Below are 15,144 nucleotides of genomic sequence, written 5' to 3'. Positions count from 1 at the left end.
CTCTATCTAGTGTGTAATTATAACAAGAGAATATTTAAAGTAACATAAAAAGGGGTACATGTGTGAGATGAGTTAATCAATATATTTGACTGAGGCAGAAGCATCCTGTCAGTGAGGAAAAGGGATAATTTCAGCAGCGTGAGACTGGTAATTAAGCCTGACCCATTGAGTCTCTTGTGAGTTCCACAAACACTGATAAACAATGCTAGATTACCCCTGCCTTTACAAATCATTTACCAAGCATTACCCTGGCAGATCTGGGTGTCAATTCACCCTGAGTCCAGGCATTAATTCCTGTCTTAATAAAATGGAACCAGACACAGGCCTGAATTCCACATACTTCTGGGTTGGTACCTCTGAGTCTAAGGTTGGGGTACATGTGCCCCAACAACAGGGGTTGGTTTCTGAAAGTGCGGCAGGGGATAGGAGCCACCTTTTGGATCATGGCTTGTTTGTGTCTCTCTAATGTAGTTTGTTTTTAGCACAGCACTAAGTATGTGGTAAATGAGGGAGCGCTGTTGTCAGATAAAAGGCCCATCCATTCATATTGTGTATGTATTAGCCTCTTCAGTACCAGGTGGTTATGACTTTCCTTTTCCCGCTTACAAACAGGGGACCAAACAGGTGATGAAAACATCACCCAGATGCTGAAAAGAGCTCACGACTGCAGGAAGACAGCTGAAAATGCAGCAAAAGCCCTGCTGATGAAGTTGGACGGGAGCTGTGGAGGAGCCTATGCAGTCACTGGCTGCAGTGTGCAGCCCTGGGAGAGCCTGTCGTCCAACAGCCACACCAGGTAACTATGGCTCATTGAGTCTCTTTATCCCCAGGCCTTTGGATTCAAAACAAAGTAGATTATGTTGCTTACCATTTATTATCTATCTATCCTCAAATCAGCCTGCTGGTTTCTATTGGTGTGCGTTATAAATCACTTCAATGCATCAGTGGCTGAATTCTGCTCGGATTTTGAACGGGCTCCATACAAAAAGAGTTTTGTGTAGATTTGTTGCAAGTGAGTGATTCTGATCTATCTCATAAAGGGCAAACTCATACCATTTGTTTTACTTCAGTGGTTTCTCTGCTCTTTCTTTGTTTCTCATCTTCTTCTTCTCACTGAAACTTAAAGCACATTTTACTTCCTCACCTGTGCTGTATTGTATGAAGGCACCACAGATTTTTAGTGAGCTAGAAACCTTGGAGGATTGCTCCTCAATGTTTTGCAGTGACCAAATTGTGTGTGAGTTGCATAAATATAGTTTTTTGAAGGAAATATGTAAACATTGTATTTTTCTACCAGTATCAATCATTTTTAAAACCAAAGCACAGCCAAATGTGCTTTGAAAATATCTGAAGGAAACATCAAACAGTACGATGAAACAATCTGACCAGAATTTGAAATTTCAGACTCACTCTGGGAATGACTTATTAAGTGAAACTTATACAAACATTTTCATCCAAACACACTGATGTATAAGCGTCTAAAATATCTGGTTGAATTTGACTCAGTGCTCGAATTAAAGGGAAACAAGTAAATGGGAAACCTTAATGAAATCCATAAGACTCTCCCACTGATTTTCCTTCCAAGTATAGCCAAATCATGGTCCCCCTGTAGCCTCCATAGCCTGGCAGAACTCCCATTTGATTTGTTCAAGACCAGAGTTTGTAAACATTATAAACTTGGTAAGCCCCAAACATTTTTAATATTCTTTTCCTGCATTGTGACCTGCAAGCTTTAAAACCATCAAAAAAAAACACAACAACCCCAAAACCCAGCCTGTATAAATAATAGAAAATTCATTTCTAAAAAAATAAAATATGTAATTTGTGTATATCCCATTCTTCCCTGGAACTCAAGACTACATACATAGTATTCCCAGGTTCTCCCATCCAGGCATGGACCAAATCCAGACTTGCTTAGCTTTAGCAAGGCTGCTCCATTATGTGCCTTTTATCCATGCCCTGGGACTAAAGGACTGACACATGAAATAGGCACAAAGAGTACTCATCTACAATAACCATTTAGGCTTCTTGATTCCGTTCATAGGTAATGCAGCTCAAAGGTAGAGCTTCTTTGGAGGGAAGGAAGGAAGGAGAATAAGAACCTTTCTCCTTGCCAAGGACTTTTCACGTCAAAGTGAATAATTTCCTCTGCAGTTTGAAACCCCTTGAAATGGGGGTTTGTAATGGAAGTGTTGACCCAGACTTAACTTCAGCATCAGGAATGAGCTGCTGAATGTCAAATTGCAGGGGAAAAATTACTGGGAACGAATGCACAGGCAGCCAGTGGTGACAAGGGGGTTAAAGACGGTAAAAGGGAGCAACCGCAACACAATGAAAGAAAGCAGCACAGAGGCTGTTACTTGCGAAGTGAATAAAAATAGTGACTACATTTCAGTTCATTTGGCTGGCAGCTTTCCAGCAGTGTAGCCAATTCCTTTGTGAAAATAGAACTAGATCTGTGACGTATTCAAGAAGTCATAATTTTTTAAATGGAGAAAACCTAACTATGGATTGGGCACCGAGAAAGCACAATTGACTGAGTTTTTGTTTGTTTTTAAAAGGCGTTGAAAGGAGATGGTTGCGTGCCATGTAATAATGTGATGTTGTTTCATAATGTAGTATTCTAAAATTAATAGATCTTACATTCAAATGGACAGTTAAATCCATTTGTGCACACTAAGATTTCCCCATTATGCAATGGGATAGCTTTATCCCATTGCATAACAAGGGGAAATCTCTGTGCACACAAGTGGATTCTAAGGGCTGGGTATGTAGTCCTGCGGACACTTGTGCCCAGCCCCCAGAAGCTGCTCCCTGCTACACCAACAGGCACTTTCCAGCAGAGCAGGCCATGTCATGGCTATGGGCGACTCTCTGAACTCCCAGCAGGGTATCCAGTAACAAGTAGCCCAAGTGTGGAAGTTACGCTTGTATCGGAGCGAGAAGGAAAGCCCTCATTTGGGTCTATGCCAAGGGTGTGTTTGCAGCCTTTACTGGGTGTTTTAGACTCACTAGGTCAGATCTTGGGTGATTGGGAAGAGGCTGGAAGGGCTACTGGGGCATTCTGAAACTCTGCATTGGTTCTTAGATTTAGTGTAATCACTGTGTGTACCCATCTACCCAGCCTGCTGGCATGCAGCTTGGTAAATCCGTAACCTCCACTAAGAGTTGCAATAGCTCCCTTTCAATGTGTACATTAACAAAGGATATTCTCTTCTTTCATGGGTCATATAAGTCTGTGTGCAGCTGTGCACCAGCTTTCCCTGACAATCAAGGATAGGATTGTGCAACATCTGAACTTCTTAGCTGTATTTTCTAGCCTGTCCTGTTTGGTAAGCTTAGATAAAGTGTTAAAACAAAGGATTAGCCTTGATTTCAGGGAACACTTGATGATATATCAGTTTCCCAAAGCAGGCTTCTGTGTCTGAGCTAACAGGATTGAAGGTGGGAGGGGATTATATGACCAAAATATTGCTCTTTTTGTCAACTGTGTTTTGCTACAATTGTACCCAATGTAGCAGAAAAGACTGCTCTTGACATTAGGTGATACTTCTCTCTCTCATTCAGCTTTTTTCTGTTTGCTTTTTGATATAAATGTCTACATCTTGGCATAGTACTAGTGCATAGAACTAGGATGTTTTTGTTTAGAATGTGTGTACTCTTGTTTAACAAATCTATGATACTACCTTGTGGAAAATAAAACTGGACTTAAGCAGTAACTGGCATTGTTAATGGATGAATTAATTAATTCTAAGGTAAAAAATGTGGACCTTCAGCCAGATTTGAGAAGCTGTCTGTCTAAAGGTATCTTCATCAAATATGTTCAAAATATCTGCTGTATTGAGATACCTTAATATATATTTGGATCAGTCAATTAAGCAATCAATAGGGTTAAAAGCAAGATAGAAATCTGAATCTTTCCTCAGCTAATGGGTTTGATGCAAACAAAAGCTTTCATTGGCTGATGGTCCCTGTGTAGAAATTGTATCACCCAGACAAGGTCGATGACATATCAAAGCCTGTTATATTTATGTACGGTACGTAGATGGAAAATACTTACCTGATTAGCCAATAAATCCTTTATATTGCAGCATATCAATCAGTGCCATTTTTAGAAGGAGAGTGCTTGTGCAAGTATTTGAAAGGGCATAGCAGATGGAACAGAGTGAACAATATTGTGACCCTCATGCTGTTTTTAAGCAAGGGCATTTTCTCCCCATATAGCAAGTATAGCTGTGTTGGATATTGCAAGTCCCCTCAGTTAGTTGTGGAAGTTTGGTGATTCAATAGCACTGTGTTGACTTGTTATATGCTTCTAGTGTTCCGTGAATGTGACACGTAGGATTTTGTATGGCATTCTCTTGAAGCTAATGCACTAACCTCTATTGCAGGGGACAGGAAGACAGGTCATAGTGCTTCTGTGTGGCACAGCCGCTCTCTGTGCTGCAGAGGTACTGTGGAAGATGCATTTATGCATTAGCAAGTAGGGACTACATCTGGCTGTTGTCACTGTGGTACCTGTTAAATGCCTTTAAGAAGGTTTCTTAAACCAGTTCCAGTTAGCTTTCTCAGTGGTTCATAGATTTGAACTTGGAAGCGAGGAGGGCTAAGGCTGTATTTGTTGTTGACGATAATCTAGGATTATTCTATTTAGTTCAGATATTAGTTCAAGTCTTCTATCCTGAATAGCAAAAGCTTTTGTTTACAAAGGTAGGCTGTCCTCTGTGTGTTAGCTGTACCCCTTGCCCATTATCTCCAGTTATTCTCAATGTCGTGTGTGTTGGCGAGACCTTCATTCACAAAATTACCACAGTATTGTTTACTTGGTCACTTATCTACCAGCAAGTGAGCCAGGTCCTGTTGTTGGTTTCCTTCAGTTTAGACTTCAATATTGAATTAACCACTTGATTATTTAAGTAAATCCAAAACGGATGAGATAAACTCATAATTTGTCTCAGGGAAGACTGGGGAGCAAGCTGAGAGGCAGGGGACTCTTTCTCCATCTTAATCTCCCTGACCTGAGCTGGGAGATTTGCCGAGCTGGCCATGCCTTCTCCCTTTGGCCTTGACCAGCAGAAAAGACCTGGAATTCTTTCTGCCAGCTTGAGCCACTGTCCTGATTGCCCTGATGAGCAGCAGCTGTGTGGGGGCCAGTTTTCATCAGCCGGATTCCAGAATACATGTAAGAGATGGGTTTGGCTTAAGGGGACTGAGGCAAGCCAGAGGCACTGGTAGACAGGCTGTCTGCAGGTGGCTGCCAAAGGGGACAGTTTGGGTCCGACGGGATTGAGGTTGAGGGAAGTAGCTCCTCCCTCAGTCCAGCCTGACTGGATGTGTGGGCTGTCCTTCTTTCAAGAAGGAAGCCCACACAACCAGCTCTCCTGCCTCTCTGCAGTCTTGCTGAATGCAGAGAGACCACTTTCCCCAACGTCTGAACGCGAACAAGAGAGCAGGGGTAGGTGTGCAGAACCGTGAGTCCATTAGACCCATGGCTCTGTGCTATGTCTGAACCCGACATCAGTTATACAAGCCATCTATTATTTCATCCACGGTCAAATAATAGATGGTTTCAGTCTTATTTTGAACCCACGGCATTACAAAGGAGCATGGTTAGGTTCACTGGGGAGTTGAGACTACTCCCTGAGGCCAGAGAGCTGACAGGGTAGCTGGAAGGAAAAACAATGAAATTACTGGACTCCCTTCCCCTGAAACAGCATGCTTGCCTGCCAACGCCTGGTCCTCTATTCCCCACCACTACTGAAATACCCACCCCAATCCCATCAAATGCTCCCGCTGCTACATCCTTAACAAGAGAGCCCAGACACATCCCTGTGATCAGCCTGTCACAAACCACTAAAACCAAAAACTAAAACTAAAACTGGAGGTCCATGAACATCACTTGCCCTCCGACCCACATCAAAGGCCCATCCCGCTTTGGCACAGTGCCAGCATTCAAGCGTAGCACTGGCACTGCTAAACTGTTACAGGCAGCAAAACTGAAGGTAAAGAGTGGAGTTTGATGAGGGAAACCGCAGGTCCCTTTTTTTTGTCCCTTAACTCTTGTTTGCCAGGTTTGGATGTGCGGCTTTGGAAACTGGAGGTGAAGGGACCTCCGGATTCCCAGTATGTCTGAACTTGGCCTGAGAGCTGGTTGGGGGAGGCTAGTGGTCCATTGGTACACACTAGTGGCACTGGCTGCCAATAGTTAGTCAGTTGTTTGTTTATTTGTTTGTTTGTTTGTTTGTTTGTTTAATCATGTTTTAATACAGCCTGATATGTGCATCTCCAGGCAGTATACAATATTTAAAACACAACCAAAAAAACCACAGTAAAACCAGTTAAAATTTCACAAAACAAAAACAATCTCATAAGAGAAAAACAAATTAAACAGTCTAAAAATAATTTCAGTTAAAAGCCTGAGAAAACAGGTGCATCTTCAGGGTCTTCCTAAAAACAAACAGAGAAGGAGATCCTCAGGGAGCATGTTCCATAGCCCCGGGGTAGCTACAGAGAAGGCCTGGTCCTGAGTCTCCACCAAATGAGCCGGTGGCAACCATAACCAGACCTCTCCAGATTATCTTAATAGGCAACAGGATTCATGACAAAGAAGGCACTCTCTTAAGTACCCTGGACCCAGGCGATTGAGGGCTTTAGGGGTAATAACCAGCTCTTTGTATTTTGCTCAGAAACCTGTCGGCAACCAGTGCAGTTCTTTTAAAACAGCTGTTATATGGTCCCTTTGGGTTGTCCAAAAGACCAGTCTGGCTGCCGCATTTTGTACCAATTGTAGTTTCCATACTATATACAAAGGCAACCCTATGTAGAGTACATTACAGTGGTCAATCCTAGAGGTTACCAGCATGTGCATCATTGTTTTAAGGTCATTTACCTCCAGAAATTGACGTAGCTGACGTATCAGCTTACGCTGATAAAAGCGCTCCTGGCCACTGGCTTAACCTGAGAAACCATGGAGAGTTTTGGATCCAGGATCAGTCCCAAGATACATACCTGATCTTTCAGGGGTAGTGTAACCCCATCCATAACAGGCAAATCGAAACAATCTCTTGGGGTCTGATCCCTCTCCCCCAGTCATATCTCTGTCTTATTTGGATTCAACTTCAGCTCATCCAGCCAATTACTGCCTCCAAACAGGCATTTGGGGAAATTATGCCATTTCCAAATGAAGTCAATATGGAGAAATAGATCTGGGTATCATCAACATATTGATAACACCCTGCGTCAAACCTCCTGATGATCTCTTCCAGCAGTTTCATGTAGATGTTAAAGAGCATTGGCGATATGGAGAGCATTGGATATGTTTCCAGGCAAAGTACAAAGTGCTGGTAATTACCTTTAAAGCCCTGAATGGCTTAGGTCCAGGTTACCTGAGAGAGTGCCTTTTCTCTACAAGATCCCCACCGCTCGCATCAGGAGAAGTCCATCTTCAGGTCCCACCCTTCATCTGGTGGCGACCTGGGATCGGGCCTTCTCAGTTGTCTTCCCTGGGTTGTGGAATGCACTCTCTGTGGATATGAGAGGATTATCTTCCTGGGAGGCCTTCAGGAGAGCCTTAAAGACACATCTTTTTAGCCTGACTTTTAATGATACCTAGTTTTAATTTTAAACTGGTTTACTAATATTAATTGTTTTATTATTATGTGTTTGTGTTTTTCATGTATATCACCCTTCCTGACCCACTTCAGGAAGGGTGATATATAAATTGAATGAATGAATAAATAATAAAATAAATAATTGCCACTCATGTCCTAAAGGTAAAGTGTGCCGTCAAGTCGATTTTGACTCCTGGCACCCACAGAGCCCTGTGGTTTTCTTTCGGTAGAATACAGGAGGGATTACCATTGCCTCCTTCCGCTCAGTATGAGATGATGCCTTTCAGCATCTTCCTATATTGCTACTGCCCAGTATAGTAACAGCGGGGATTCGAACCGGCAACCTTCTGCTTGTTAGTTAAGCATTTCCCCACTGCGCCACTTAAGGTGACACTCATGTCCTAGGGATAGATTATTTATCTCTCTGTGTTCTGATCAACTTTGTATATAGAAATTGCTTGCTTGTACAAAATATGTTGTGTTTACATAAAATAAAATGACTGCTTGTAGAAACAAACACTTGAAGAGTTAGGGTATATGTACATTTATCTTTCTGTTCCACTCTAACACAAGGGCTCAGGATTGGTTGATCATTTCCTTCCATAAGAATCCATGAGGCCTCTGTGTGGATTCAGTGAACTGATAATCATGTAGTAACCAACTTTAAAACTTACTGTGTAGTTGCTTTAACTGCATGGAGTGTTGGCAGCCTAGACTCCAGTCTTATGGTAAATCTACTATTTAAAAGATGTAATCCCACATCTTTTTGGAGCCAGTGGCTGACATAACTGGATTGAGGAAGATTACTCAAAGTCACCCCACTGAAATTAAGTCCCTTTTAATTTCAATGGGACTACTTGGAGTAATATGTCAGCCAGTGTGGTGTAATGAATAGAGTATTGGAACTGGAGTAGGAAGAATCAGATTAAGATCTCCACTGAGTCTCAGAACAGACTGAGTGATTTCTTGGCCTAACTTTCCTCACGAGTTTGTGAGAATAAAATGAGAGCATGGAGCTATGTGTAGAGCAGTGATTCTCAAACTTGGGTCCTCAGGTGTTATTGGACTTCAACTCCCGTAATCCCCAACCAAAGGCCACTGAGGCTGGGGATTATGGGAGTTGAAGTCCAATAACACCTGAGGACCCAAGTTTGAGAATCCCTGGTGTAGAGTCATGATGCCTATGAGTAGATTGAGGCAGCTGCCAACAATACAGTAACTGCATTAAAACCTAATGACTGACACCCAGACTAACACTGTGTACTGCAACAAACAAAGATAAAAAACAAGCAAGAAGGTTGCATAGCTGAGTGGATGTTCAGAGTTGTGCAGTCTCCTGTCTTGTGCAACAACAATAGTGTTGCATCATTTTTTGCAATGTATATGAACTGAGGAAGAAGTTTCACAGTAGGAAGCACATCACAGGTTGTGCCGTCATGTTGCACTGGTGCCACATTAGTCTTGAAGGCAGGCTCCCAACTTAGCAGAATTAACTAGCTCAACATCTTTGCGCTAGTGCAACATCAATCTGGATATCGGTCGCTATGATGTGAGCTCCCCTGCCCAACATAGTTTTTGGTGAGAGGTGCTCTGATTTAGAGCACCAATCAGATTTGTGTGGAAGCCCTAAGATAACTCTGCCGTAAAGCTAACCATAACTTGTAATGTCTCTTGCAAGATGTCTCTTGCACTTTGGCACTCAAAGGCAGTCAGCCAAAACGGATCGGCACCAGTATAATTAGCAGCAGGCCAAGGCAATCTTCTACCTGTGAATTGGTGGCTCCATCCTGCCCCAAATTCAAGTGTTAAGTGTTAGTTGCGTAGTGGTTAGAGTGTTGGACTAGGACCAGGAAGACCCAAGTTTGAATCTCTGTTCAACCATGAAATTCCCTGGGTGACTCTGGGCCAGTCATGAAGCTCTCAGCTACCCAGCAAACCATTTGCTTCAGGGAGAGACCCTCTCAGACTTTGAAGACAGATCCTCTCAGACCTTGAAGACAATACAGGGTAGCCCAAGCCTCTGCTGCACAGGCTACTTTTAGCAGGAGTGAAGCCACAGACAGGTCCTAGGGAGAACCTGGCTCCTGGATGGCCCTGTGTCTGATATCATTGGTGAAGGGCTGTGTGTAAATGTGTTAAATACAATAAAAATAAATTTAAGGAAGGGTGGGTACTTTGCTTGAAGTAAATCGCTTGACAGTGTTGGAAGATTCCCATCACAGCAGCAGTTAATCCAAAAATATGTAGGGGATAGTTAGAAGGAGATGTTTTTGCTTTATATGTATCGGTAACTGCTCTGCAGCCTGCTCATCCCACAGACACATGAGCAGGGACAACAGAATTGACACCACAAGCCAGCAGCATAGGGAGGTTGTCGGCGGCCCGGCGGCAGCTGCCGCCGTGGCCCCACCCCCACGTCTGACATCAGATGCAGGGGCCCAGCTAGCCATGCCCCCGCGTCTGACATCAGACACAAGGGACGTGGTCTCCCTCCCAAACAGAGCCATGCAGCCCCGTTTGGAAGGGAGATCGGCCCGCGCTGTGTTGGACAGCGTGGGCCAGAGCGACTCTCCACGGAGAGTCGTTCCGGCCGTGCTGCCAATGCAGCATGAGCTGATCTCTCTCCTAAACATGGCCACGTGTCCCCATTTGGGAGGGAGATCAATTGACACTGCTGTGTTGGCAGTAGGCATGTGCATGGAACTGGCTGGCCCGGTTCGAGTCCGGACAGGACTCAAACCTGACCAGGCCGGTTTTGGTCCGGCACCACCTCGAACCCCCCTGGTTCAGTCCAGGGGGTTCGCAGTTTGTTTGTTTTTTAAAATTAAAATTTTTCTTTTACCGTATTCCCTTTGGGGGAGTCCCTTGGGGTGGCGGGTGGGTGCAGAGGTTCCTCCTCCCCCACCAGCCTCTGTTATCACTGCCAGTGGCCCATTCAGCTGGTTTTTTGGCACATTCGGGCCTTCGAACTTTGGCGCGGTGGCCATTTTGGACGCCGCTGTGCCTGCGTAATTGGCCTCTGAGAGGCCTGGCATGACCCAGTAATGGGAGTTTGAATGCTCATTTCCTTTTTTAAAAAAGTCAGATTTTAGCTTTGATGTTAGTTCTAAAATCTAAGATGATATGCCTGTGAAATCTAGAGGAGCCACTTCTTCAGTGAGCCTGTAGGATCATTTCCCCTGCCAACTGAGCAAAGAGGCTCTTTTTAAAAGTGGTGATTCTCTTTATTGAGCAAGGGGAGAGCAAGGGGTGGCCCTGTCTATCCCCAGCACAGCATCCCTCCAGGGGCTGTTGCTGGTGTCTATCTTATGTTTCTTTTTTAGATTGTGAGCCCTTTGGGAACAGGGAACCATTTTATTTATGTATTTATATCTATGTAAACCACTTTGGGAACTTCTGTTGAAACCCGGTATATAAATATCCGTCATCGTTGTCTTCATTTCTGGAAGGCTGAATATTAATCTGGTCTGTTTGTGTTCTGATTTTTTCTTCATCTCCCTTCTCTCTCTCATAGTGAAGCACAGTTAATTCATGTTCATTGGGAGCTTTGAGATCCCACTAAAGGGAAAGGAATAGCAGAGGCTTTATTCATGCCTGTGCAGTTTTTAAAGGGAAGATAGTCTAGCTGTGTGCTGTGATTTCACTGCAGAAAACCATAACAGCAGGAAAAGGATTTGTCTTCATCTGCTGCTGCTGCTTCACATGGCACCTATTATCCCTACGAGAGAGAGAAGGGACCATTTGAAATTAGCATAAAGCTGCCATTTAAAACCATGTAATGTGATACTTTGTGGCATGGAGTAGCTCAGGGAAGCCTTTGTATCCAAGCCAATTCTGTATGTTTCTCTTGGGCTGCTGCATGCTTGGAAGACTCTGCAAGATCAATAGGCAGTTATCTGGTGCACTTTTTCAACAAGCAAGCTGGTTTTGAGCTTAGCTGTTGGGCAGGAAAGGCAGAACCCAGGACTTTTCATGGAGCCTGCCTTCTTCCTCTGTCTAGGAGTGTGCCATGTTTAGTAGCATGTCTGTGGCAACCAGGCACAGAGTGCTTTTTCCTTTTTCTTTTCCCCTCCCTCACGTCCTTTGTCCAAAAAAAAAAAAAAAAAGATTGAAAAATATTGCAACCCAGTGCCAAAAGTGATTTATTCCCCTGCTGATAACTGAGATCATCCAGCATTCCAGACAGGCACAGCTAATGGATGACTTAACCCTCACCCAGCAGCTGATTACAGGTCCTCAGGAGACAGCAGGCAGCTTTGTCTCTGCGCGAGGTTGTAGAAAATGCAGACTTGTTTCTCTCCCTTTTTAGTGTTATTGTAATTATGTTCAAGAGCGGAATGTTAAGGAATGGGTAGTAGCATTGCAATTAACCTCTGCAAAATCTGTCCTCTTTGGAAGACTGGAATGCAGATAGACATAAATTCTGCTCCTAGACGTATCTAGAAACTATATAATATCTATAAAATACATTTTGTTAAAACTCCTTCATGCATGAAGCAAGAGCAAATGGTCTCATTCCTTTCTTTTGTTCCCCTCCCCTAATTTGAAATTGTGCCCTTTGAAAAGGAATGTTGCATTAAAACAGGCTGTAGATTTTTTCCATTCACTTGTAAAACTCTGACTAGAAGCTGCCAAGGTTGTTGCAGATGTACTGGCTAACACTGTGTGTGTGCACCAAACATCAGCACACTTGCTGCAAGGGCCCCTATGCTAGTCCCTCTGCTTCCAAAGCGCTTTGCGCTGTTGCGCAAGTGTGCATAGCAGTGTTCCCGTAGTGGTAGCAAACACCTTGGAGCTTTCTGTTACAGAGAACGCACCCCTGAGGGCGTGCCTAGAGAGAGCTCTGAAGTATTTGCGTTCTTGTACAAGAGCACCTGAACTTTGGCAGCGTGGGGGCTAGTCTTGCATGTGTGCTGGTGTTTGGGGTGTACGTGCAGTATTAGAATGTCAGCCACATAAAACAAGGTTTGATTACTAAATAGGGGATGGGGACTGGGGCTGCAGTCTGTGGTTGGGCCTCCAACCTGCAAGGCCTGCTCTTTAACCCAAGATGTGTTTGAGGGCTGGCTCAGTAGTGATGGAGAAGAGCTCACTGCGTATGCAGAGGTACCCTTCTCTTCAGTATCACTTCTGGTGTTTCATTGTTCTGCCCTGGCACTGCAAAATTAGCTTAGGGGCTGCCCTTTGTCACCACATGGTTCAGATTAAGCCCTGGCTGCAAGAGGCTGAGGGCAAATCTCTACATGCAGCAGAATAAGGAGGTAGGGCTGACTGTACCACTTCAGGCTGAACATGCGGGTTCCACGTTTGATCACTTCTCCACATTTCAGAAAAAGTCTTGCATGCAGAGAACTGCTACATCTGAGAGAGATTCTGACCAAGACAGCTTCTCGCTAACCTAGGAAGCTGCCTTATTCCAAATCAGTCCATTGGTCCCTCTAGCTCAGTATGTTAACTGGCAGTGGCTCTCCAAGGTTTCAGGCAGGAGTCTTTCCAGCCCTGACTGGAGAAGCCAGGGATTGGACCTGGGGTCTTCGATATGCAAAGCAGATGGTCTGTCACTGAGCTACGGCTCCATTCCCAGAGTGTTCTACCTGCAACTGAGGATGGTTGATTTATTGTTTTTTTAAGCGGGCATGTCCCCACCCAAAGTAATATAGTCCATTCTACCTCCACTTTCTTGAGTTTGCATAGACAAGTTCCAGGTAAAGTAGTGAGCAGCTGGATTGTCTGCTTGCCTACAGTTCAGGTTAATTAACATTTAGCTAGCTAGCTAACCAACTCTGCTAACTAACATTAGCAGAATTAACATTTCTGCTAATAGCAAAGGGGTTCCCCCCGCCGCCAATAATCTGCATTTGTATTTAGTAGAGGATTTTTAATTTTCTTTTTATTTCCTTTTATGTTTTTCACAGAAAACAAGATAATTGTTTTATTTAGCTGTATAATCCATTACATGTTTTCTCCTCCTTTTAAGTACTACTAGTTCAACAGCAAGTAGTTGCGATACAGAGTTCACCAAAGAGGATGAACAAAGGTTGAAGGACTATATTCAGCAGCTGAAGAATGACAGGGCAGCCGTTAAGCTGACTATGCTGGAGCTGGAGAGCATCCACATTGACCCCCTCAGTTACGATGTCAAGCCTCGCGGAGATAGCCAGAGGCTGGATCTTGAAAACGCAGTGCTCATGCAGGAACTCATGGCCATGAAGGTATTTTCATTAGTGGCTTATAAGCTGGCATCCATTTTGCCTTCTAGCATTAAAGTGTGTCTGCAAGGTCTCTGTTATCCAAGAAGCATTTCATATTAAACTACTCACCCTCACCAAATGAAACCTATCCCAGAAGACATGGATTGTGTTTTAGGAGCAGGAGGATTGCTCCTGAAAAATAACAAAACTAGGAGCAAATCCAGTGTACTTATTATCTGGCTCACAGCTACTTAGGAGCCGGTGGCTAACATCGTGACTACCTAAGTGTTTGCTGAAGGGCGTCGCACTAGTACAAGGTGGATGCACTAGCTATTTGTGCCAAGCCTGGAGTTTTCGTTCCAAACTAGTGTTGTACTACTGCAAGCATGCTTGCCTTGCACAACAGGGTGCAACTGTGGCACTTAGGGGATAGGACTGCTCTGGAAAGAGCATCTGCACGCTTGCATGCAGAAGGTTCCAAGGTCCCTCCCTTGCATCTCCAGATAGGGCTGGAGATAACCTTGGAGAAGCCGCTGCCAGTCTGTGTAGACAATACTGAGCTAGGTGGACCAGTGCTCTTACTCAGTAGAAGGCAGCTTTCTATGTCCATGTCTCATTTGTATTAAATGGAACTTTTGCATAATTGTGCAAATCCTTGATGTGTTAGCACTGTTGTGTGATTTTCTTGCACTAGCACAACTTTGCTCATTATTTACAAGCTTTTTTAGTCAGGGTGTCAACCAGTAATACCGGCCATGGAGATACTGTATCACAGTTCTGTAAAGATATATGAAGTAACACTCTAGCATGATCTTCTGTGCCTCCCATCAGGAGGAAATGGCAGAGCTGAAAGCACAGCTGTACTTGCTGGAAAAAGAGAAGAAAGCCCTAGAGCTGAAGCTAAGCAGTCGAGAAGCTCAAGAACAGGCCTATCTGGTCCACATTGAACACCTGAAATCAGAAGTGGAAGAGCAGAAGGAACAGAGAATGAGGTCCCTCAGCTCAGCCAGCAGCAGCAGCAAAGACAAGTCAAGTAAGGTAAGGCGCTGTTCAAAGTCTTCGGATGAAGGAAGTCAAATCTCCATGTTCAATGGCTATATATATATATATATATATATATATCTGAATACCAAATGCTGAAGAGATAGAACTGGGGAACAAAGAAAAGGGAAATGAAAGGTTATACCATCAAGTCGGTGTCAACTCCCAGTGACCACAAAGCCCTTCAGTTGTCTTTGGTAGAATACAGGAGGGGTTTACCATTGCCATCTCCCACGCAGTATGAGATGATGCCTTTCAGCACCTTCTTATATTGCTGCTGCCCAATATAGGAGTTTCCCATA

General features: G+C 44.0%; 1 protein-coding gene across 3 annotated transcripts in view; it reads left to right on the top strand.

The window, feature by feature from the left end:
* Positions 1–15,144, top strand: part of MCC (MCC regulator of WNT signaling pathway) — a 340,580-nt gene that overhangs the window by 298,910 nt on the left and 26,526 nt on the right. For all 3 annotated transcript variants that reach the window (XM_053295136.1, XM_053295138.1, XM_053295137.1), the window contains 3 exons: positions 613–796; positions 13,588–13,822; positions 14,633–14,839. In XM_053295136.1, the coding sequence (XP_053151111.1) occupies positions 613–796; positions 13,588–13,822; positions 14,633–14,839 (626 nt within the window). The remainder of the gene's footprint in view (positions 1–612; positions 797–13,587; positions 13,823–14,632; positions 14,840–15,144) is intronic.

The sequence above is a fragment of the Hemicordylus capensis genome, chromosome 2, assembly GCF_027244095.1.
Source record: "Hemicordylus capensis ecotype Gifberg chromosome 2, rHemCap1.1.pri, whole genome shotgun sequence".
Classification (NCBI taxonomy): Eukaryota; Metazoa; Chordata; class Lepidosauria; order Squamata; family Cordylidae; genus Hemicordylus; species Hemicordylus capensis.
The sequence above is the reverse complement of the archived record's forward strand: the minus strand, read 5'-3'. Positions and strand labels throughout refer to the sequence as shown.